This window comes from Malania oleifera, chromosome 10, assembly GCF_029873635.1.
Source record: "Malania oleifera isolate guangnan ecotype guangnan chromosome 10, ASM2987363v1, whole genome shotgun sequence".
Classification (NCBI taxonomy): Eukaryota; Viridiplantae; Streptophyta; class Magnoliopsida; order Santalales; family Ximeniaceae; genus Malania; species Malania oleifera.
The window spans coordinates 88,842,748-88,868,137 of record NC_080426.1 but is presented as its reverse complement, the minus strand read 5'-3'; the positions used below and the strand labels follow the sequence as shown (position 1 = coordinate 88,868,137).

Here is a 25,390-nt window from a genome sequence, read left to right as displayed (position 1 = left end):
GATTTTTTTAACTGTTTATGGAACAATTGCCATTTTTTGGTTGTTTCATGTTATGAATTAATTTTTTTCACATATATAGTCATGCATGCAATAAGTATTTTACGTTGGTTGTTAAACCTTTGGAAGTGACATTCAATAAGTATTCAGTAGCGTTTTCATGTGGAGCTAGAAAACGAAAGTTCATCTAATAATTTGAGTCAGCTCGCTCATAGGTTCAAGGAATTCCAATTCACGTGCAACTTATAAATGCCCCGAACGCTAGACTATAACAGGCATTGGATTTGAAACTGTGCAGAGAAACTGGTTCTGCCTTCTGCTTTTATCATTGTATGTTCATGCACGAAGAAATAGGGTTAGAGCCATTTCTTTTTCTTTTTTTTTTTAATAAATTATATTGATCAAATGGATATGTATAGAAACTCTGGACATACCGAGAGGAAGGAAGCCAAAAAACTTCCATCAAAACAATTCAAACTATTACACCCAACCTGGGCATCCCCAGGGGCACTAGGCCATCAAAGACAAAGTATAAAATATACCAAATAGAACCAATTTGGAAGCATAAATATACCAAAATTAGATTACCTTAAAACTCAAGCCACCACCGAGTAGACAACCATGTTAAAGATGGAAATCAATCAGAAGGCATAGAGCCAAGGTAGTCCAATCATCAGACAGAACAAGCCACCTCCATATAGAATAGCCATGATGAAGCAGAACCCGAGAAGCAGCTACCAGCTTGCAATATCAGATAATTCAGCACAAAGCCACCTTCTGAAGGAACACCTTGCTAGAAAAGGCGAACAACAGAAGCAGCATCATAGTCAGGGCTTAATCCCTGTTGAAGAAGAACTACCACAAGGGATCCAGTATAAGCAGCCATCAAACTCAATCAGGAATCAGTAACAGAGGCCAGAGGTACAATCTACATTCCATAGGAAGACCAATGACCGTGTTGAAGAAGAACGTCTCGAACCACGAATGGGGAAGAGAGCAAACCAGTGAGAAGCCAACTCATCAAGACTCAATCAACCAGAAGGAAGACCTTGTTGAAGAAGACCATCAGCCAGAAGGAAGACCTAGTTGAAGAAGACCAACAACAGATATGCAGCATCAAAGACCAGAGGCTCAACCCACCTCCAAGAGGAGACATAAATAGAAAATCTTCCAGTACGCAGGATAGGCAAACCCCATAACAAAGTCAGCCAATAGCAATCAATGCATCTTCTCGAACTCACATGCAAGTCAAGAGACAACCTTAATCAAGCACTACCACCACCCTCCAACAAACTAAAGAGCTCAAGCCATCTCCATGTTGATGAAAATCCGGGAGGCCTCCATCACAAGCACGTCAGAAGTTTCAAAGCAAATCTAACACCAAAGGGAAGACCTTGTTGAAGAAGACCAATCCACCTCCAATAAAAGTGATAGAAACCACCCAGGAACAGAAGCATACATTCAACCGAGAGAACACCATGTTGATGAAGGGACAAGAACTTGCAACATCAAAGCCAATAGCTCAAGATGGAAAGAGATCCCATCTTAAAATTATATCCAGCATCAGTAGGTAATCCAGGGAAAAGAACTCATCAATACAGATACAAGTTTGTCAAAAAATAAATAGTGTGAGCATGAATCTCAAGCACCACCTCAAGGTTATGCCAGAAACCCAATGGGAGAGAAAAGAAAAGGAGATAGGAAATGAAATAATGGGAAGGTAAGTTAAGGGCAAAGAAGTGGAAGGAGATTTTTTTTTTTTAAATATATATATAAATAATTATAAATATATAAGGCACACTTTCAGAAGCTGCCAGAAACCATCAGCAACTCCATGCTCCTGTGTATCTCCAAATGAGCCCAAATCTTCCTTATATCGTACCTTCTATAGAACTTCTAATCAACATGAGATCTTCAGGAAGCAGCACCCTCAGAGAATCATGAATTCAGACTTCCAAACTTCCAACATCCAGAACCAAGCACCTCAGACCACAATCTGTAGGCCAAAGCTCACTGCACAAACAGCTTCAGAAAAATGGACTGCATGAAGTTCAGAGCTGCAGGTACAGTGTAATCAACCCTGACTTTGGAGATAGTTCAGAACAACCCAGAAATCATGACAAAAACCCCTCTTCAACCACCACAAAGACAGACCAGCACTGTAGTTTCATTAACTACAGAAACAGCAAAGAGAGCTCAACTTTGCCAGTTCAACCCTGCACCTTCTGAATATCCTACTTCCTCAGAAGGCTGGGAGAATCTCTATCATCTCAGCATAAACTCAGATATATAAATACATCATACAACATCAGTTAAGGATCAAAAAGAAAAATGCAACATCAATTTTAATCCTGCAACTTCAGAACAGCACCAGGGAGTTCCAACTAGTATTTTTCCCTTTATTTTGATTTTTCTCAAACTAGTGTTTTTTCCTTTATTTTGACAATCCCCGACAATGGCGCCAAAAACTTGACTCACTTTGAAATGAGCAGCGCAAAGGTTATCCCAAGTATAGGAGTTCTATTGTATAATAATTAGCCCAAAAGGCCAAATCATCTCCTCAAGGAATGCAGATTAATTTCAAACTCGCGTTAAAACAAAAAGGGGAAAATATAAAAAAAAAAAAAAAACAGTTTACCGAACATTGTTCAGATTCGATTTCTTGGGGTTTTTGAGAGTTTGTGAGGAAATTGAAACAAAGTGAGTCCTAAACTAAAGACATAACATGCTTAAACAGAAAAATGACCACCATGCAGTTAAACAAACCATCCAACTATGCCAACCTAGTACAATCCATTTAATAACTCATTCAACCATTCAAATAAACAGTACGAAATTAAACAAGCAAAATAACCAACTTTTTAAACAGTCAAATAATAAACTAAGAAAGAAGACTTTATTAATCTCATAAGGGCATTCAATAATTAGATAAACCTACCCCATAAGGTCTTAAACAAAAATAAACTACACCTAAACAAGGGCTTAAACAAAAATAAACTCAACGTAAATAAAGTCATAAACAAAATAAACTAACTTAAACAAAGCCTTAAACTCAACTAAATGCTTAAACAATTTAAATCCACATTAAAATGAGCTTAAATGAAAATCAATCCAACAATAATAAGTTCCATTAAATACTAAAATGACATTGAAGTGTAAACAAAATAATTAATTACAGAAACAAGAGAGAGAGAGAGAGAGAGAGAGAGAGAACTTAAACAAAACTTAATCTAATAAAAAAAATTCTTCAACAATGAAATAAACTCAACACAATAATTAACTTAAACAAAAATTTAATTTCAACAATATCTTTTAAATGAAAACAAACTAAACTCACAATAAAAATAACTCAAATAAAAATAACTAAACTTCAACAATAATCAAAGAGAAATAAACTCAAAAAAAGCATTAAAATAACATTAAAGTAAAGAACTAAAATGGCAAAAGAGAAAGGGGAGAGAGAGAGAGAGAAAGAGAGAGAGAGAGATGAGAAGAGATGGCCATGTCTCTTCTCTTCTACAAGCTGCTGCGGCGCTGCCCCCAAGAAGACCTCCTCCTTTTTCTATTGCATGCGCCCGGCTCCCCAAAAAAACTCTCTACCCTCATTCCTTTTTTTTCCTTTTTTTTCCAGCCTAAATAAACCCTATGGGATCCCCTTCTTCTCTCCAGTGTATAGGCCCATCAAACAATTCTTTGCATTCAACATGCACGGTTCCCACAAAAAAAACCCTAGCCCTAATCTCCTTCTTTTCCTCTATATTCCAGCACGACTGCCCACACATATCCTTGAATTAGGCTGCCCTTCACTTTTTGTTCCACACGAATTGCATGGGCCTCCTTCCTTTTTGCATGCATAGCTTCTCTCCTCAAAAGCTCATGCCAGCCCACTTCTTTGAAGCTGCTACGGCCTAGGCTTTTTCAATTATGCAAGGCCCACATTTTTTAGGATTTGCATGGCCTATCTTAATTGCATGGGCTTCTTTTATTTCTTCTTTAATTCCGAAAATTATCCTTTAATAATTACTCACGAATACTCGTCAATTTATAGATAAAATGGAATAGAAATTCAAATATTGTGATTTGAGTCCAATATTTAAATACTGAATATAATTAGGTATTTACTCAAAATTGTAACACTTAATTAATGCATTTAAATACCTAATTATGCAACTTTGATGCGTGATCAGCTACCTTACAAGCCTAATCATAATTTTCCTCCGCACCGACCTCTCTTCTATTGCACAATTGGAAGTGTTGAACAATTAGGTAAAACAGAAGACCTAACTTCAATGAAAGGTCTCTCCCTCTATTTATAATATATGTCAAGTACAATACTAAACCATAATACCCTTACTAACTCACACTTATTACTAAAAAAATAAATTCTTAAGACACAATAATAATGCCAAATGACTAAATAACCACTAACACTCCCCCTCAAGCTAGAGCATATATATCATATGCTCCTAGCTTGTTACAAATGAATTTCACACAAGGACCTCCCAAGGCTTTAGTGAATAAATCAGCAAGCTGAAAATCAATTTCACATGAGTAGTTGTAATGAGCTTTTGTACAAGTTTCTCCCAAATAAAGTGGCAATCAACTTCAATATACTTTGTCTGCTCATGGAAGACCGGGTTGAAGGCAATACTAATAGTAGCCCGATTGTCACATATTAATTCTATAGACTGAGAATGTGGAAAATCTAGTTCTTTCAACATGTTCTTCAACCAAACAAGTTCACATGTAGTGCGCGCCATAGCCCTATACTCTGACTTAGCACTTGACCTAGGCACCACAGTTTGTTTCTTACTTTTCCAAGACACTAAATTACCACCAACAAAGATACAATACCCATTTGTGGATCTTCAGTCAAAAGGTGACCTGGTCCAATCTGCATTTTTATATCCCTAAATATGAGTGTGACCCCGATCCTAATATAAGAGACCACTCCCTGGTGCACCTTTGAGATATCTCAAAATGTGAATTACCGTATCCTAGTGACTTGTTCTCAAGGAATCAAGAAACTGACTCAAAATATTTGTTGCGAAGGATATATCTAGTCAAGTGACTATGAGATAATTCAACTTTCCAACGAGTCTCCAGTACCGACCTGGGTTAGAAACAAATCGCCCATATCTAGCACAACTTACTATTGGGATCCATGGGTGTATCAATAGGTTTGGATCCCCAACAACCCCGTCTCATCTAAAAGATCAAGAACATACTTCTTCTGTGACAAGACATTTCTCGTATGAGATCTTGATACTTTTATACCCAAGAGCATGATTTTGGTAGGATTTTGCTTATTGTGTATGTGGATGGCATTGTGATCACTAGTGATGATGATTGAGGCATCCAAGACCTAAAGCTTTCCTACGGAGTAAGTTTCAGACCAAGGACTTGGGATCATTGAAGTACTTCTTGAGTATAAAAGTATCAAGATCTTATACAAGAATTGTCTTGTCACATAAGAAGTATGTTCTTGATCTTTTAGATGAGACGGGGTTGTTGGGATCCAAACCTATTGCTACACCCATGGATCCCAATAGTAAGTTGTGCCAAGTGTGGGAGATTTGTTTCTAACCTAGGTCGGTACTGGAGACTCGTTGGAAAGTTGAATTATCTCAATCACTTGACCAGATATATCCTTCGCAACAAATGCTTTGAGTCAGTTTCTCGATTCCTTAAGAACAAGTCACTAGGATACAGTAATTCACATTTTGAGATATCTCAAAGGTGCACCAAGGAGAGGTCTCTTATATTAGCATGACGATAAAATACAGAGTGATCTACTGCACATCGACGGAGGCCAAACTCAAGTACCACAACACTAAAATGCCCAAATCATGCTCTTGGAGATTGTTTTAATCCATATAATGATTTCTTAAGCCGGCATACCGATCTTGACTCCCCCTGAGCAACAAACCCAGGTGGTTGCTCCGATATACCTCCTCATCAAGATCACCATGTAGGAAAGCATTCTTCACATCTAATTAATGTGAAGGCCAACGAAAAGTGGTGGCTAAAGAGATGAACAAACGTACTGAGGCAAGTTTAGTGACCGAAGAGAATGTGTTTGAATACTCCAAACCATTCACTTGAGTATATCCTTTAGCAACAAGGCAGGCCTTCAAATGAGCCACAGAACCATCAATATTGACTTTCACATTGTACACCCAACAACAACCAACCATAGACTTATCAAGAGGAAGAGGTACCAAAGTATCATTATCATGTAGTGCACACATCTCTTCAACCATTGCAGTCCTCCACCCATAATGGGATAAGGTTTCAGAAATAGATTTTGGAAAAGCAACAAAAGATAAAGTACTAACAAAATAGTAATACGAGGCTGACAAGAAATCATAACAAACAAAATTAGAGATCGAATGTTGGGTACAAGTGCATTTACCTTTCTGAACAGCTATAGGAAGATCATCATCATGGGAAATAAGATCACCTGACAAGGAGGTTGTCCTCCCTTGAGTCACCATGTGTACAACGGCAAATCAGAATGATCCAATTGACAAGAAGGACTCAAACTAGATGAAGATATAGGAGAATTGAGCACAGATAATGGGTTTGGATCTGGAAGGCAAGGTAGAGGAAGGGACTCATCAAGGTCAACAGAACTCAAGGAATCAGAGTAGTATGGTGTAGACCCCAAAAAGGTGACATCAACAGAGACAAATAATTGATGTAAAGTAGGACTATAACATCGATATCCCTTTTGCCAAAAAAATACATTTGATAGCACAAAGTTCCAACTTATTTGTTCCTTGAGTTAATTGACAAACAAAGGACACATAGTCGAATATACGAGGAGGAAGGGAGAACAAAGGAGCCTTAGGGAAGATAGCTGAATATGGGATTTTACCACCAAGGACGTAGGATGGCATTTTATTGATAAGGGAGCAAGCTATGAGGACAACATCACTCCAAAAAACCTTGGGGACATTCAATTGATATAATAACATACGAGTGACTTAAAAAATATCCCTATTTTTCCGATGTACAACTCCATTTTGCTATGGAGTGTGGGCACAAGAGGACTGATGTATCATACTAGAATTAGTCATATAGGTACTAAATTGGGTACTGAAGTACTCCTTAGCATTATCACTACAAGGTATCTTGATTGACATATTAAATTGAGTCTTTATTTGGAAATAGAAGGCAAAAAAGATATTAACCAATTTGAAACGGTCTTTCATTAAATATAGCCAAGTCATCCTAAAGTAGCCATCAACAAATGTGAAAAAGTAGTGAAACCCAACTTCAATGTGACACTAGGACCCCAAATATCGTAATGGACTAGGATGAAAGGGCCAACCACCCATTTTTCAACCTGAGAAGCAAAGGGAACACGATGATTTTTTCCCTTGACATGACTCATACTCAAGATTAGAAACAGAGCTCAATGTAGGAACTAGTTGTTTCAACTTGTCTAAAGACAGATGACCAATGCAACAATGAATTTGAACGAATGTAGCTACGAATATGCAAGTAATGGGAGGAGAAGGCAACTCAAAGTAGTGAAGTCCATGAGCCTCACAACCTGTGCCAATTGTCTTTTCACGTCTTTAGATCTTGAATAACCACAGAATTAGGAAAGAAAGTGATAGAACAATTTAGTGACTTTGCAAGCTTATTAACAGACATGAGATTGAAAGGAGATTTAGGAATGTATAAAATCGAACAAAAAGAGATGGAAGGAGTAGGATTTACTGTTCCTAACCCCTTAACAGCAATAGTAGACCCATTAGCAAAGGTAACTTGAGGTAGATTTTTAGGATATTGGAGGTAAAAAAAGAAGTTGGTTGCACTTGTTATATGGACAATGATAGTAGAATTGATAACCCAAGGACTAGTGGGAAAGTTACCAATGATATACAGACTGTAGGATTTCCTTTTTGGGAAAAAGATGCAATGTGATAAGATGCTTGTTGAGACGATTGATACCATAGAAACCTTGAATACTCCTCCTTTGATAAAGTCACAGTACGCAGTTCACTCAAACAAGTGACTAATGAGGGAAACATACTTTTGGAATTTGCAAACTCCATCCCAACACTCGCAAACTCAGACCAATGATAACAAGATTAATTGTTGGAACAATCAAAACAACCACGAACAAGGTGACCCACCATGAACAAGTCACAAATAAATTAGTACAAGGCTGCCACAGCACCAAGAAACTCAGATGCAGCCCCAAGAAAGCAACACTCAGCATGGAACAATTAGAGAGGTGAACCACCAAAACTACTATGGAAAAATCACCAACAAACTAATATAACACTGACACAGCCTCACAAAAAACAGCTTATGAACACTCTCTCTGCTCCAAGGGAGTCACCAATGACTTTTACTAACACCAAACAACAACTAACAAATTACCATGAGTGCATGGTCAAAACAAAATTGGAGCTTTGAGCAAAACACATGCCCAACGGCTTGACATTTTGGTACATGGAAGGAATCAGGACATTGAATCAACAAAAAAAAAAGGGGGGGAAGGGGGGGGGGGGGGGCGGCAAATCCCACTGTTTCAGACCCAATAAATTCAATAACCATTGATACACAGCTTCATGAAGCATCAAACAACCATTCCTTGGGCGACGGACATGAGCAATTAAAAAAGGTGAGATCTTTGGACAAAACACGTCATGAAAAACTCCATCAACATGTTAATAGAGGGATTGGATCACTACTGGATGATTTCAGGTCAAAAACATGCCTGAAAGTTGCTTCACATGCCGGCACATGGGGTCAGCACTGACAGCCTTTGACTGGCACGTGAGGGCGCGTGGGACACGTCCTGGATTTGGGATTTCACTGAAGGGCAGATTGACAGTGTCTGTGGGTGACTATGGTGTTGTTTTTGCAAAATCTATAGCAGATTTTGTGTTCTTGAACTGGCAGTGTTGGCCAGGAAATTTCCAGCAACTGTTCTGACTTCCGACAGCTGCTGGCTGTTTTCTAGGGCTATAGGTGTTGCTGGAAATTCTTCTATGATAGTAGACATGCAGTGGATTTTGGGTTTTAGGCTTTTAGCCTTCGGTTTTGATGGTGGTGGTAACAATTAGGGTTTAGGTTTCAGAATCATGCTCTAATACCATGTTGAATAATTGGGTAAAATGTAAATGGAACCTTTTCTTTCCAAACAATTTTAATTAACAGAAAGAGCTGTGGTTTGTGGATTTTGTAAGCTTTGAGAAAAAGTCTTTAAAGAGAACGACCCCGAAGTGTCCCCAATCCAAACCCTTGTGTCCTCCCACAAATTTGGCAAGAAATAATCCAACACACTTAGCAAACAAGTTAACTCATCAACTTCTCTCTCATTGAGACTCCTAAAAAAATGGAAATCCCAAGAAAAAGAGCCCCCTTCAATGAAATAAAAAGTTGAAATTGGTGCCTCATGGACAGAGGAAATTCTAAACAAGCGCAGCACCAACAGCTCCAACAAAGACTTGCCAACTGAAGTATCCTCCCATAAAACAAATTTTGTCCCCAATCCCCACTTTGAAATGAGTAAAAGAAAAGAAAAGGTAAGCTACCTGTGAAACAAACTTCCAAGGATTTGCATGAGTAGCAATGCCACTTCCCTTTGAATCCCACCCATTCCTATGCAAACCATATTTACTCTTAATTACTTTATGCCATAAGGAATTAGGTTCTAAAGGAAACCTCCATAACCAATTCCCAATTAAAAAAAATGTTTTCAGAAATCACATTACCAAGACCTCTCAAATCCTTTTCAAAAGAACCTTTGCTAGCAACTTACAACTACTAGTCACCAAGCAAATAGGCCTAAAATCCTTTACTTTTCTAGACATATCCTAGACCTATCCTTTTTAGGAACTAGGAGAATAAAATTAGAAATCGTGCTCTAGCACACCTCTCCATTCCTATGAAATTCCTTAAAAGATTTCAGACATCCTCTTTGACCAATTCCCAATTATCTTGATAAAAAAGGCATAGTAAAAACCTCTAGGCCTGGTACTTTATCCATATTGAACACAGCCCTCCTAATTTCTCCTAGATCAAACAGTCTCTCCAACCACTTAGCCACCTCTCCCCCAATAGGTTTCCAATCCAATCCCTCCACCATTAATCTATTCCTGCACTCATCTCAATACAACTTTTTATAGAAATTTGTAACCTCCTTCCCCATATGATTATGATCTCTCACTACCTCCCCTGAATCAACCTCCGACTCCTTAATGAAGCTTGTCCTTCTCCTCCCATTAGCCACCCTATCGTCTGCCTAGAATTACAATCCTCTTCTCAAACCCAATTAATTTGAGACTTCTATTGCCAACTTCTCTCCTCCATCATAAGTAGCACCTCTAGACCATTACTAAAATGAACATTTCTAACTCTATCTTCCTCCCTAATAAACCACACTCCTCCAGTCGATCAGAACTGCTCGTCTCCATCAAAATCATTTTTCTTTCCCCTAACATCCCCAAACACTTCTTAGTTCCAAACTTTCAATTTTTCTTTGATAAATTACAACTTTCACATCAACTTAAAGCCCTCCCAACCCTAAATATGGCATTCTCTCCACCAATATCTTATAGATTGCAAAGAAGAGTGCGTAAGCCACATGTTCTCAAGTCTAAAATGAGTTGGACCCCTTTGAATAGGGTTGGACTCCAAAATAATCTGACAATGGTTAGAAGTGGGCTGAACTAGAATCTCTTGAACAATATTTGGGAAAAGGTCTTCCAATGCATTAGAATACAAGAATCTATCTATACGAATTGAGGCCTGTCTATCTCCAAAAGCCATCCAAGTGAAACAGGCATTGTTGAAAGGAATATCACTAAGACCCAATCCCTAATAAACGAATCAAAAGGTCTTATGCTACTGGTCACCCTAGAGCCTCCAAACTTCTCCCTAGAGGTTCTAATAACATTAAAGTCACCCCTCACCACCTAACAAAGGTTGCAAAGCCCGTATAGACTAACCAGCTGTATAATAAAATCTTCCTACTAGGAATGTTTGAGTAGGACCATAAACGAAGGTAAACCACCAATCCCCTACAACCCCAAGCTCAAGTTAGACAAACAAGGAGAACGAGCCAGAAATGCCATCTTTGCACGTAGTTGACCTAGTGTTCCATGCCACTATTGACCTCTTGAAACTCCTATGGATGGGAAAAAGCAACGACGACAACAATAACGAAACCAAACCTTAAGTCCCACTAGGTGGGGTCGGCAGCATGAATCTTTTGCTGCCAATTTATGCGATCTTGGACAATTTCCTTCAACAAATTCAGCACTATTAAATCCTTACTATCTCATTCCAAGTTATTTTAGGTCTACCCCTACCCCTTCTATTGCCCCTCACAGTAACTAATTCACTCTTCCTCACGGGCAAACTATGTGGCCTGCATTGCAAATGCCCAAACCATCTGAGTTGTCCCTCCCTTATATAATCTTCTACAAGAGCTACGCCTAACTTACCAGGAATATGCTCATTTCTTAATTTATCTTTTAACATTATATCACTCATCCATCTAAGCATTCCCATCTCAACAACTTTTACTTTTTGGATATGTTGTTTCTTAGTCACCCAACATTCTAATCCATAAAGTATAACTGGTCTTACAATTATCCTATAAAACTTCCTTTTTAATTTTAAGGGTATTCTGCGATCACAAAGCACACTTGAGAGGAATGGTGTATTCCCAAGAGGGGGGGGGGGGTGAATTGGAAATTTTAAACTTCCTAGGTCAATTTATCTCTATTTAGAGATCTACAATCAGTATAACACAACCTAGGGTCTTTCTAAGCAATCTCAATTCCCACAAATATTAATGTATGCAGATAATTAAGACAAATAAAGCATTCACAATAATTTAATCATAAGCATACAAGTGCGGAAAATAAATAGTGTAGGACATGAGAGAATGACACAGTTATTGTTATCGAGGTTCAGCCAAACCAACTTACATCCCCGCCTCCAGCTAACCAGCAAGAGGATTCCACTACTTGCTCACTTAACCGGGCGGAACGACGCCCCTTACACTCTCCTTATGGGGCGGAGACTCCCCAACTCAAATACGGGGCTGAGTCACAACCAATTCACCTTACAAGGCGGAGACACCTCAGCTCAAATACCAGACTGAGCCAAACTGTGCACACTTTACAGGATGGTGCAAATCCTAACTCACCTAACCGAGTTCGAGCCAAATCGAGACTCTTTACAGGGCGAGTCTCCCTCTTCAGGCCATGCCTGGAATACAAAGATAATAATTTTGTACAAATAAAATGTTTCTCAAAAGCAAAAATGTACACAATGAAGCTCAAGATGCACTCTCAGATGATATGATTTTCAAACTCAGTAGAGAGGGTGTTTTTCTCAAAGTAATTTAGTAATCTTTGAAAAGGATGTATATGATAAAATACTTCAAAGATTCAACCCTAATAAATATTTCTCCAAAAAATATTTTTCAACAAAAGTGTAGGAGAACCTAGGGCTAGGCAAAGATCAATTCAAGAAGCTTTCCTAGCAATGAATATATCAATAAATATATGCTCAAAGCCTTCTTGAATAACTCTCAAAATATCTCCAAAAGATGTACAAAGAAAGTGTAGGAGATATTGAGGTTTAGCTCAAAATGAGGTTTTGCAATAAAGTGCAAGATGAGCTTTTGAATCTTTGCAATGGGTTGCTCAAAGATTAACTAGCTATAAGTGGTTTCTCAAAAATATTTATCAAGAAAATATGTGGAGAGAACCAAGATTTACTATCAAGCATGATTTTAAAACAATGAAAGAATGAATGAGAGTAAAATGCTTTTGATGATATGAATGCCCTAAATGAATGCTCTCTTTCAAAAATGATTTTTCAAGTGAATGAATGAACGAGATTCAAAATGATTTGCTTGTATTTGAAGAGATAAGAGAAATGAAGCACAAAATAATTTGAGAGAATTTTTCAATGTAATCAAAAGCCTTCCAAATGAATTATGAAAGGGGTATTTATAGACTTCTCTCAAATATGACCATTAAGGGACATTGAGGGAATAATTAAATTTGTTTAATTGCAAATTAAACACGTTTTTGCGCTGAAAAATGGGGCAACCCGAGAGGGTCGGTCGACTGACGACTTTGTTGGTTGGCTAACCCAAGCCAAAAATTTGAATTTCTGAAAGTGGTCGGTCGACCATGGAAAGCATCAGTCGGCTGGCCGAAGGCGATTCTAAACCTTTCGTAGGTTCGGTCGGCTGAGGCTTCAGGCCAGTTTACTCAGTGAATAGTGTCAGTCAGCTGGGCGTTTTTAAAGCATTTGGCTCGGTCGGCTAGGCTTTGAAAATAGGTCAAAAAGCAAGGTTGGTTGGCTGGGGCTTTAAGCGTAAAATATGGCCGATTGGCCGAGGTTGAACAAAATTACAATTTAGCCCTCAAGGCATAGTCGACTGAGCTAGTTTGAACTAGCAACAATCGATCAACCGAGGTCTTTGAACACTTGAGATTTTGCCCTAATTTCGACCTTAAATCTATTTCAAAAACCTTTGTATGATTTTAGCTTTTATAAAAAGAATTTTTGATAAAGTTTATGTGTCCTACGGTCTGTATATGGTTATCTGAGCTTACCATTCATATCATGCAGAGACATGCATTATTACATACCAAATATAAAGCTAAATGCAATTACAAATAAAATAAAACATGTCTTCTTCTTTTGCTCTTCATTTTTCCATGGAATATGCCAGGAGTGTATGCTCTTTAAGTCCTTCAGGCTTCCATTATACCTCTCATTTGTGTGTGTTCTGATTTATAAGTCTGCTCATGCATACACACATAAGATACAAGTACTTTGTCAGCATCAAACAGGGATCAGACTCAAAAAGTCAACACACTCAAAGCACTTCTCCATTTTACCCAACTTGCATTAACTCTATGTATTACATCTTCTTTAATTTCTCCTTCAACTTGCATAATAGATCCAAGGTATCAAAATCTACTAGTTCAATTGATTTCTTTATCATCAAGTTTAACTTTGCCTCCATTATTCCTCCTAAAATTACTAAAGTTAAATTTCAGATATTTTGTCTTATTTCTACTTATCCTAAAGCCTCTAGATTCTAAAGCATTTCTCCACAATCATAACTTAGATTCTACTCCACCCCTAGCTTCATCAATCAAGACAATAACATTTGCAAACAGCATACACCATGGAACCTCATTTTGGATACTCCTAATCAGTTCATCCATCACTAAAGCAAAAAGATAAGAGCTCAAATCAGATCCTTGATGTACACTCATTGTGATTGCAAATTCTCTAGTCTCTCCACCTATAGTCCTAACACTAGTCATTACTCTATCATACATATCCTTAATGACATCTATATACCTACTACATACACCCTTTTTTTCTAAAATCCACCATAGAACTTCCCTAGGAATTATTTTAGACAAAAACTTAAAATATAGCGTTGTAGATATCAAAAGAGTAAGGGGATAGAATTATAAAAATCAAGATGGTCTTAGGCCAAGAGGTAAAGGGGATAAAATTATAAAAATCAAGATGGTCTTAGGCCAAGAGGTAATAAATGTCATTGGTGTTTATGCTCCTCAAGTAGGATTAGCAGAAAACCTTAAAAGACAATTTTGGGAAGATATGGATAGTATCATACAAGGCATAATAGGGACTAAGAAAATATTTATAGGAGCAAATATGAATAGACACGTTGGAAGGGATGACAAAGGTTATGAGGGGATACATGGAGGATATGGATATGAAGACAAAAATGAGCCTTGGGGAATGATCTTAGACTTCACCATGTCATATGATTTTATTATAATGAATACTTATTTTAAAAAGAGAGAACACTTAATAACCTACAAAAGTGTACAAAATAAAAGTCAAATAGATTTTTTTATTCCTAGGTGAAAGTTTAACCACACAATATAGAGTTTTAGTGTTAGACATACGTATTAAAAAATGGAAGAGAAAGGATAAAATAAACCAGTATAAGAGAACTAGGTGGTGGAACCTAAAGGGAGAAATATAATAAAATTTAAAAATAAAATGATCAAAGGTGACAATTGGACTAAAGAGGATGGTGTAGACACAAACACTCTTTGGAGTATGATAGCTAACTCTATTAAAAAGATAGCAAAAGTGATTTTAGGTGAATCAAGAGGAAGATTCTTTAATAGCAAAGAAAGTTGGTGATGGGATCAAGATGTCCAAAAAGTTGTAAAGATACAAAGAATTTGGTATAAAACAAGACAAAAATGTAGAAGCACGGAAAATTTTGAAAAGTATAAAGAGGCGAGAAAAGATGCAAAAAAGGCCACTGGTGAAGCTAAATATAGATCATTTAATAATTTGTATGCTAGATTAGGTTTTAAAAAAAAAAAAAAAAAAGGGAAAAGAGACATATTTAAACTTGCTAGAGGTAGAGAAAGAAAGAGTAAAGACTTAGCTAATGTAAAATGTACAAAAAGTAAGGATGATATTGTCTTGGTTAAGGAAGAAATCATAAAAGAAAGATGGTGAAGTTACTTTAGTAAGCTATTTAATGAAAACCGAGTAGAAGACTTAAACTTAGAATTGACAAATGAGGAAAAACTAAAAATATGAGATTTATTAGCAAGATTAGAGTTAACTAAGTTAAGTTTGCACTAAAAAATATGAGAAATGGAAAAACTATAGGACCGGATAACATCCCAATTGAAGTTTGGAAATGCTTAGGTGAAAACGGAATTATATGGTTAACTAAATTATTTAACACAATTATAAAAACTAAGAAAATGTCAAACAAATGGAGGAAAAACACTTTAATACTTATATACAAGGAGATATTTTAAATTGTAATAACTATCGTGGAATTAAGCTTATAGGGAAAAAAAAAAAAAAAAACTACTCCTTTAGTCTATTATCCCAAATACTCCTCAAGACAAGGGAATCAATCTCACCCAATTTTGTCTCTTGAAGAAACAAAATCCGAGGGTGTATTCTATTAGCCAAATCATTGACCGCCCTAACATTCCAAGACAAAATCTCCATTTGCAGACACTACCAACCCTGGAAAACCTACCTCCTTTCTCATAGTTCACCGAGGAGGCTAACCTAAATAATTCCTTGCTCAATTTATTAGATTTTTCCTCTCCCCTAAGTCCTCTTTCTTAAGCCTAACCAAATCACCCGAAGGACCTATCAAGCTAAGACCATTGTCTAAAGTAGTTCCTAGGCCTCCTCTTTTTCTCTCCCATCCCCTAAAATGTCAATGATTTGTAGATTTCCTTTGACTTGATTCCTTATGGCAATTTAGTAGTTTAGAGTTCATATGAGAAAAAAAAAAAATTAAATGGCATACCTTCGGAAATAGCATCGCTCCCCCATTCTATTTCCTTGGAGTTGTTTGCCAAATTGTTTGTCTTCTCTTTTGAATTGATCATAGAAGGTAAATGATTGGGTTTATTGAAGAATTGAAATTGTGTAGTTGTTGTGGGAAGAAAAACACCATCTGAAATCCTTACCTCGTTTGTAATTTGATTACCCATACCTCAACCAATAAAATTCTCTGTAGATATAGCATTCTTTTCTTCGTCCTTCCTTATCTTTTCTATTAGCAAATCCTCAAACTCAAATGATGACAAGGACTCTTCACCATCTTCTAAATATTCAAAATTGCTTCGTCCTGACTCTCTAATTCCACAATTTCTTTACCCTTCCTCTTATCCAAAAGACCTGCCCCCATCATCTTAATTTTTGTGCGTTAATACACTTCATCCAATCTATTTAGTATGTGAGGAGGGACTTTTTTGCATTTCCATCATTGCCCCTGCCTTTCTGTCTTGGAGTTATGTTTTGCTTCTTTGAGCTTCCCCTAGCCTCTTTATTACCCTTTTCCCTCTTCGCTTGAATGTGATTCCTCCAATTGCACCGTAGATGTCCTTGTGTTCTCTTTCTTCCTATCCCCCAAAAAAAAAAAAAAACACTCTCTCTGGAAGAGGAGAGCACTTGCCCACTAATCTAGAAAAAAAGAAAAAACCCAAATGCCTCCAATTCTAGCTACTCCTAATCAATTTTGCAATTCCAGATGTGGGCCTCTTTTGACCCAAATTATCTAGCCCATTCTTCAAGGTCTGGCCATAAATAGATCTTCCTTAAAAAGGCTTGGGAAACTCTATTTTAGGCCTAGAAAAAATAGACCCATATGATTTATTCTTTTTGGCCCAATTATTTACTTCGTCTTTTCTAGCCCAATTGGAAGCTCCAAGCCCCCTAAAATCTTTAGTTGTTTCCTAATATCTCTTTCACCTATAATTACGTGGGGAAATCTTGGATATTGTCTCCAAAATCTCTCCTTAAAGCCCCCACCAAAAGGGGGATCAAACTTGCCTTGTGTAGGTTTTGTCCTTTCATAATTTCCTTCATCAGAATTTCTTCCTCTCCTCTAATCTTCGCCGAAGTTCCTTCCTGCCCTCTAATCTTTATTTCCCTAGAACTTGTAACTAGTTATATGTTCTTGAGGAAATTCCAATCGATATGCCATGCCCTTACTCCTACATTTTTTGATCCACAATCCAAACAGAACATTCTCGGCCCCTCCCTGGAATTAGAGCTTGCAGTTTCTTATGTTCTTTAAAAACCTTGACAATATAAAAAACCTTATCCATTCCCCTGCCTTGTTCCCTTTTGATATGCAAATCATCTGTATTACACCTGTGTTCACAATCTTTTCCAAAGATAAGACCAAAGTTGTCGGCTCTCAACTGAAGCATGATGAAGTCGTTCAATGTTCTGAAAGTCTTAAACTAAAGGATCCTCTGTTTTTTTTTTTTAAAAAAAAATAGGAAGATCAATAACTGTTTAGAAAGCCAGCTTATTTCCTCTCTTGTTAGGAAGGCATTAAAGGTTCAGCTCCCATTCTTTTCCAAAATTTTGAGAAAATTCCCATTTTCCCCGAACATGAACCACTTCTACCTAATGAGCAATTGATCTCTCCCATTTAGGCAATAACTTTTCCAACTCAAGACAAACTCAAATTTTTAGGTTGTGAAGGACTTTCGCCTATTGAAACATATCACTAGTCGAAGTTCAAGGTCGCCTTTGACTGCTAAAACGCCTTGCCAGTCGATATTATTAATTGTTATTTCAAAATGTGGTCAACAAGATGGTTAGAAAATGCTATGTATGTTGTTGTTGCTGTCATTGGTGGAGGTCGAACAAAATTCTAATGACCAAGGAAGAGTTGCCATGAGAGACTTCCAAAAAGCAATTGGTGGTCAATGAGATGGTCAGCAGATGCTATGTATGCTCTTGTCGGTGGAGATCAAATGAGCCCTAACAATCAAGGAAGAGTTGCCATAAGAGAACGCAAGTGATTGGTAAGAAAATAATTCGGTAGTTGAAAAGGATTTCTGGTGGATAGGAAAGAAATAAGGTTCAGTTGCTATGAATAGGAGAGAAATAGGGTTTGGTTTCTGCGTTAGGGCAGCCATGGAAAGAAGTTTCAAGTGATAAGGTTTAGGAAGAAGTAAGAGAAGAGGCTCGCCATAATCGCCATCTTGAAGATGGGAGACATCGGGAGATGAGCATCGCGAACAACTGCAACTCAAAGATGAAACATCGCGAACAAGCTCTGACACCATGCTCGCAACTCTCTTTTCCAAGCTTGATGAGGAAGCTTTTGTTTAAGTTTTATCGCACAATTGATTATTCTTTCATTTAGAATGATTGTTGATTTTCTGTCATTCAAGATTTGCAAACTCCAATTTGCACAACAAAGATTGAAAGGGAAAATTGAGATTCTCAATGGGTTTTTCTCGAGATTCATCGACATTCTCAACTTGGAAATAAGAAATTTTCAACCATCACATAATAAACATGGGCAACAAGGCTAGAAACCAATACCTTCAAGAAAACCTAGCTTTATACCTTGTTAACTTACTACTTTACCTAAAAGCTTAAGCTGTTAGGCTGTGGGACAACAATGTATATCAACCTTTAACATAAATCTATCAAAAATTCAGTGCCAATAGGCCTTTTCTTGGGTTTTCTAAAGCTGACCAGCATTTGATTGGTAACGGAGCAAATGATCCCATTTCAATGGATATTATCATGTGGGAGCAGAGAATTTAGAAGATGAGATGTTCAAATATAAAATTTGATTGGGGATACTGACCTAAATAAGTGCCAATTATGACTATGCAACTCTTCATTCTCATGCCCAAGCCCAATATTTCATGCTGAAGTTTTATCTACTTCTCAAGTAGTTACGGTTTCAATGATGGAGAGGGTGGCATGATTATGACAACCCTCATGATTCTGTTCAGCGAAAGCTTCTTTAGATGATTGCTCATCCATAATTTCCAGAATTGGTCAAGGATTAGAGCCCAAGTTGAGGTTGGAACTCTTCACCTCTAGAAAAGGGCAAGAAGATAGATGAGGATGGTTATTAAGATAGAGAAGACATGGGAAGAAGAATCGAAAGGACATACTGATACGGAAGAAGAAGCATAAGAAATTGATGAATGTACCAAGAAGCCCAATGGAGAATTGCAAAGAAGCAAGATGAGCACAATATCAATCTAACAGGCCAAGACCAAAAATGAGATTGTTTTTGTTAGACTACCACTTCATCTAAAAGATGTTAGGTTGTGAGCTAATAATGTATATTAAGCCTTAAATACTCCCCCACATATGCAGCCCAATTGCATGAGGAGACCATTAAAGGGAATAAGATAATTTTTAACAACCAAACAAAAATGCAGGCAACAAGATTTTACCCAGGACCTCCTGGCAACCATGGCTCTCATGCTATGTTAGATTACCATCTCACCTAAATGCTTAAGCTGTTTGATTGTGGGCCAACAATGTATACGAAACCTTGACAATTTTCATCCAGACAATTATTTTAATCATTCCTCAAAAATTTTGATGGTCTCAAAGAAAATGAAGGATCATTGTTATTAACTTTGTTGCTTCCAAGCAAGAGTTGATGCAGGCCCCAAGTTTTTAAATTCTTCTGCCTAACATTTCAAAAATAATGCTGAGTCTTCTCAAGGGAGAATGATGCAGTAATGGTGGAATAAGAATCAATGATGCAGAAAATATTAGTTTCTAGTATTTTTAGGGCCCGTTTGCAGTTGCTACTTTCTAGACATGGGTTGTCTGTTGTAATTGTGGGCCATGATTGTACTGCCAGTCAATTTATGATGTTTAATTAGATCTGATGAGTAAAGAGATAGAGAAACAGAAAGCTCCAGTCTATTCAAATACCTGGACATCCAGTTATTTTCCTATAAACAGATTATCTACGACATTCTTTAAGATGCCTGGCCAAATTTTCTATGCAATGATCTGATTGATAGAGTTTAACAAATGAGAATTCGAGTTTGGACTAAAGTGAACCCCCCTGGCCCTTATAAGGAAAAAATCCTCATCATCTCCCCTATAGTCAGTGCCCTTGTAAGGAAAATAGGAAAACATAGCATTATTCTAGGTTTATTACTCACTGCTGCTGGACAGCCTCTGTTCCAGATTAAAAACTTTTCATATCTAGCCTAAATTCACTCTTAATCCCTTCCTGTGCCTCCTGGGTTCCAAATCCATACACAAGCCTCAGGAAATAATTCAATAAACCCACTGTTCTGAAACTTACAGCCCTCTGTATAATATACTGCAAGCTTCCATATTTGAAATTAAAATAAATTTAACATATTCCCCTTAGTCCTAAGAACTTCTACTTTGACTTCTAAAATACCATAACTACATTTCACCTTGACGTAAATCCACCACAACACAATTGCAGTCAATCTTTGCTTCAGTTCTCTAAAGCGGCACTGCATCAAGCATTATAGAAAATTGAAAATATGTTTATACTACATGAGTATGTGTCATATACAAACTAAATATTGGAGTTGAAGTACTTGCTTGAACCAATGCAGCAGTTCAAAAATGCTCCAAATCCAGCAAGTTTCTGTGATTCAAGTTCTAATATCTAGTATCATGGTGCTAATTGAGCTGAATAGGAGTACTCAATTAAACATTAGAACCACAGAGAATGAAGGATCTGGATACAAAAACTATGAAGAGGTTATGTTGAACATTATAAAAACATGTCAAATACATACCTGCAAGAGGAAAACACATATTTCTTTGTCCTGCAGTCCGTATAGAGGGAGCTTCTAGCTGGTTAAGGAGAACAGTAATCCCAAACTAACAACCAGTGTCCAAATTTGATATCATTTCTTTTACCAGTCTATTGGCCTTCTGTAGCTCACCACTTGCACATAGTGAAGCAGCTAGAGAATAGCAAGAATCAAAGTTAAGAAACTGAAGTTTTTTCTGTGAAATATCACAATTTTCCACTATCTCCCTTACTTTCTTTACATTACGTGATCCAAAGTCCAAATCCATCACACAAGGGGATGTTAAACACCTTGAATCCACTGTAACAAGAGTCTCCCCTTTATAATGTCTCTTCGGTCTATGCACCCTACTATAAGGGCCACATTTTGTCCCACCAGGAAAAAACATAAATCCAACTTCATTAAGGATAGTAATGGCTTCTTTGATACTTCCTTGCTCACATAAAAAGACGAGGAAATTTCCTATTGACTCTGTTTCAACCTCAGAATCAACTTGGTTTATCACTTCCACAACAGATTGTGCCTGAAGCATCTCTCTTAAAACACTTCTGGCTTCTTCCATCCTGCCCTTAGCACACAGACCTTTAATCAAATACATGAAACCCAAGAAATCAGGTAATAGATCTTTCCTTTTGTACTCAAAAAAGAATTTGAGAGCCCCTTCCAAGTCTCCTTTTTTGCAATAGCCATTAATCATAGAGCTTAAAGTGAATTCATCTGGCTTGAGACATCTTGATTCCAAATCAAGAAGCAGCTTCCAAGCTTCCTCCATTTGGTTGAACTTGCAATAATTATCAATCAATGAATTGTATATGTGTGTATTTGGTCTAAGACCCTTGAAAATCATCCTCTCCAACAATCTCTTAGCATCCAGAAAATATCCTTCTTTACATAAAGTGTCGATCAGTGAAGCATAAGTAATTTCAGAAGGAACCAAGTCAATTTTCTCTAATGAATCAAACAGCCTAAATGCTTCAACAAGACATCCCTGGCGGCATAACCCATTTATAACTGAATTATAAGTGACAATGTTAAGAGTAATGTCTTTCCTTTTAACAAAGGCACAGAGATCCAAGGCTTCACTAAGATGTCCTCCCTTGCATAGGCCTTGAACCAGGATTGTGTAATCAACTACATCCAAAACAGGCAGACTCTCTTCTGCTCCCATGACAACTTTGTATGCATCCAAATCTCTACCATCCTTTGTAAGTGCCTTGAGAACAGTAACAGGAAAAGTAGTGACCGTACATGTGTTCTTGTTCATCTTGCATAGAAACTGAAGAGCTTTGATGACATCTTTCTTACACAAATAGTGTACTAGAATCTCGCGGACCATCGGTTGAACAAGACCATATTTTTTCACAAAGGAATTAAGAAAGAGCTGGCACAGCCACATTTTTCCATTGTCAAAAAGCCCTTTCAGTATTGAGTGGTAAGACGTGCATGTAGCAGATGACCCTTTCCTCTTCATCACCAAGTACACATCGCATGCAGCCTCCAAAAAACCCCTCTTGCAAAAGAAACAAATAGCATCATTAAATATAATATCACAAATTTCTTGTCCTGAATTCTCAATTCTGTGAACTAAATTCATAACTCCATCTACACCTTTTTCTTTGAAGATCGCAGTCAACAACTTATTGGTATCGAAATCCAAAGCCAAACCTTTCTCATTCAGTTCAAGGAAAATTTCGGTTGCCATATCTACCATACCCTTCTGGTAGAGCTTATAGATAATTCGCCTGTAGCATGTCAATGATGATATTGATGTGTTTCTTAAGTCATCAAATATCTCTAGTGCCTCATCAATTCTACATGCTCTACAATACCCATCAATCATGGTACAAAAAGTAACAGAATCAGCAACTAAATCCATCTCAGACATTCCCTTATAAATTGCATAGGCTTCTTCAAAAGCCCCCAGCATAAATAGTGCTTTAATTAGAATGTTGCACATAACAATATCCATATGAATTCCAGCTTCTTCTACCCTCCTCTTTGTCTCTAAAATTCCCATGGCATTCTCTTCCTGAATGTACCCATGCAGCAAGGTGCTGTAGGTAATAATATCTCCAGGAATGCCCTTAGCAATATCATCTGCCTCAGATGTTCTCCCAACTTTGCACAATCCATTAATTAATGTATTGTATGTAACAATGCTTGGATTAATCCCATTTTCCTCCATGTCATCAAGAAGATGATAAACTTGATTGAAATCTCCTCCCCTACAAACCCCATCAATTAATGTCGTGTACATAAACTCATCAGCTTTAATCCCTGAGTCTTCAGCCAACTTCAACACAGTAAATGCCTCCCCCAGTTTTCCTTTCTTGCAAAACCCCGACATGATTGCCGTATATGTAATTAAATTAGGTTTCAACCCGTCCTTTCTCATATTGTTTAAAAAGCCAACTACCTTTTCCACATTCCCTTCCTTGGAAAACCCATCAATGAGTATTGTATAGCTGATAGTATCTGAGCTTATTCCTTTCTCAATCATTTCTCTATATTTCTTAAAGGGGTCCATTAAACCCCCTTCCCTGAAATATCCACGAATCCAGTTGCTATAAAAGACAACATCAAAAAGCAATCCTTTTTGTTCCATCCTCCAAACCAAATCACTAACCTCGTCAAATTTACCCAAATCGCAGAGAGCACTCGCAAGTGCTGTATACGTTGCTAAATTAGGCCTCAAAAGTCCCGAACTTTCAGCATTCTTATATAACCCAACTGCAAGCTCTGGTTTTCCAATCTTGCAAAACCCAGCAATTATTGAGCTATAAACAAAATTAACAAATGGGTATTTGAGTTTTTCATCATTCATTAACTCCAACACCTCAATTACTCTGGCCATCATTCCTCGAGAGCTAAAAGCGTGAATCAGTGAACAAAACGTATAGGAAGAAGGCAATATACCATTATTTCTCAAGCAATCCCGCAACACCAATAGCGCCTTTTCAGGGTCATTTTGGTGGACACACAGGGCTTGAATTAAAGAGTCCCACAAGCGACCCTTCGGGAAATTCACACCTTTCGTCATCTGGGTTTTAACGAAATGCTCTGCTGCTTCAAAATTGTGCTCCTCGAGGAGAGCCCGAACGAACATGGAGTGAGAATGAGAGTCGCCCTCAATTTGGTTTGAGTTCATTTGAGAGAAGAATAGTGTAGTCAATTTGAATCTGCAATTTTGGAAGAGAAAGAGAAGGAACTGATTGAGGTCCCTGAGAGTGGGAGTGAAACCGCTTTTAAGAAGGTTTGGAAGGGACAAGGGAGTTCTAGGTTGATTACTGTGAGAGGAAGACAAATAGAGAGAACGAAAGGGCATGGTGTTGAGCAGGCTAGAAAGAAGCATGAGCGTGCGTTGATTTTGAGTTCGGAGATCGTTGCGGTTGAGGCGAAAGGTGGGAAAGATGTTCAATTACAGAACTACGCAGAGTTTTTTCCTATTTTAATTTTTATTGTTTAATAAAATATTAAATAATACTTTATTTGGGAAAAGATTTCTCATTTTAAGGTTTACATAATCTCGCAAGTTGGGAGTACTAAATTTAAACAAATCTTACAAGTTGGGACTATGAGATATAAACAAATCTTGCAAATTAGTCCTGCGAGATTTGGAAAAAAAAATTTGCATGGCACAAAGGATGGAGAACAGATTCCAAAAGAAGTAGTGGCAACACAAAATATGAGGACTCAAATCGCCCAATGATGTCTCGTGCTGGTTCCACCGGTGATCAATGACTTCAATGCTCCTAGAGGGTGAAGGATTTGAGTCTGTTTGCAAGTGCTGCTTCGCCATGGAATCCATGATTCCGATGTAATGGCTCGGCGGTGACAACATGAGCGGGAGTTGTCGACCGTTGCAAATAGGGGAGAGATGATTCTGGCTACCAAAATCGGAAAGAAGAAAGAAGAAAACGGTGGGCTCCTTAGTTCCTCCTCCACAACCCCGCTGATTTCGACCGAGTTCATCTCCAATGCGGCTTCCGATTTCGAGTGGGTTTGTCTTCACTAGCTCAGTTGATGGGTCCATAAAGGTATGGCAAAGTGATTACAACATATAGCCATGATACAACAGCCGACGGCATCTACGACAGCACCGAAATGAGATGATTTTCAAAATAAATGTGCCAAATCTAAATTTTATTAAAATACAAGTGATATAAGAATGATTTGAAATTAAATTGTCTTTATTTTTTGTATTGAAGGTTGAAAATTTTGTATTCAAGCACAGGTTTACCAAAAGTTACTGAGAGGTTATTTTCAAT

At 37.5% G+C, this 25,390-nt stretch overlaps 1 protein-coding gene across 2 annotated transcripts; it reads right to left on the bottom strand.

Annotated features, from left to right (window-relative positions):
* Positions 1 to 362: 362 nt before the first annotated feature.
* On the bottom strand, positions 363 to 24,498 carry LOC131166818 (pentatricopeptide repeat-containing protein At5g57250, mitochondrial). Of its 2 annotated transcripts, none has more exons than XM_058125403.1 (2): positions 21,105 to 24,498; positions 363 to 1,541 (listed from the first exon to the last, which is right to left on the bottom strand). In XM_058125403.1, exon 1 carries the CDS (start codon positions 24,472 to 24,474, stop codon positions 21,190 to 21,192), a length of 3,285 nt encoding a protein of 1,094 aa, XP_057981386.1. In that variant the 5' UTR covers positions 24,475 to 24,498; the 3' UTR covers positions 363 to 1,541; positions 21,105 to 21,189. The 2 variants fall into 2 exon arrangements, with proteins under 2 accessions (XP_057981386.1, XP_057981387.1); XM_058125404.1 differs by having other exon boundaries at positions 363 to 2,259; positions 21,105 to 24,370.
* Between the last annotated feature and the right edge of the window lie 892 nt (positions 24,499 to 25,390).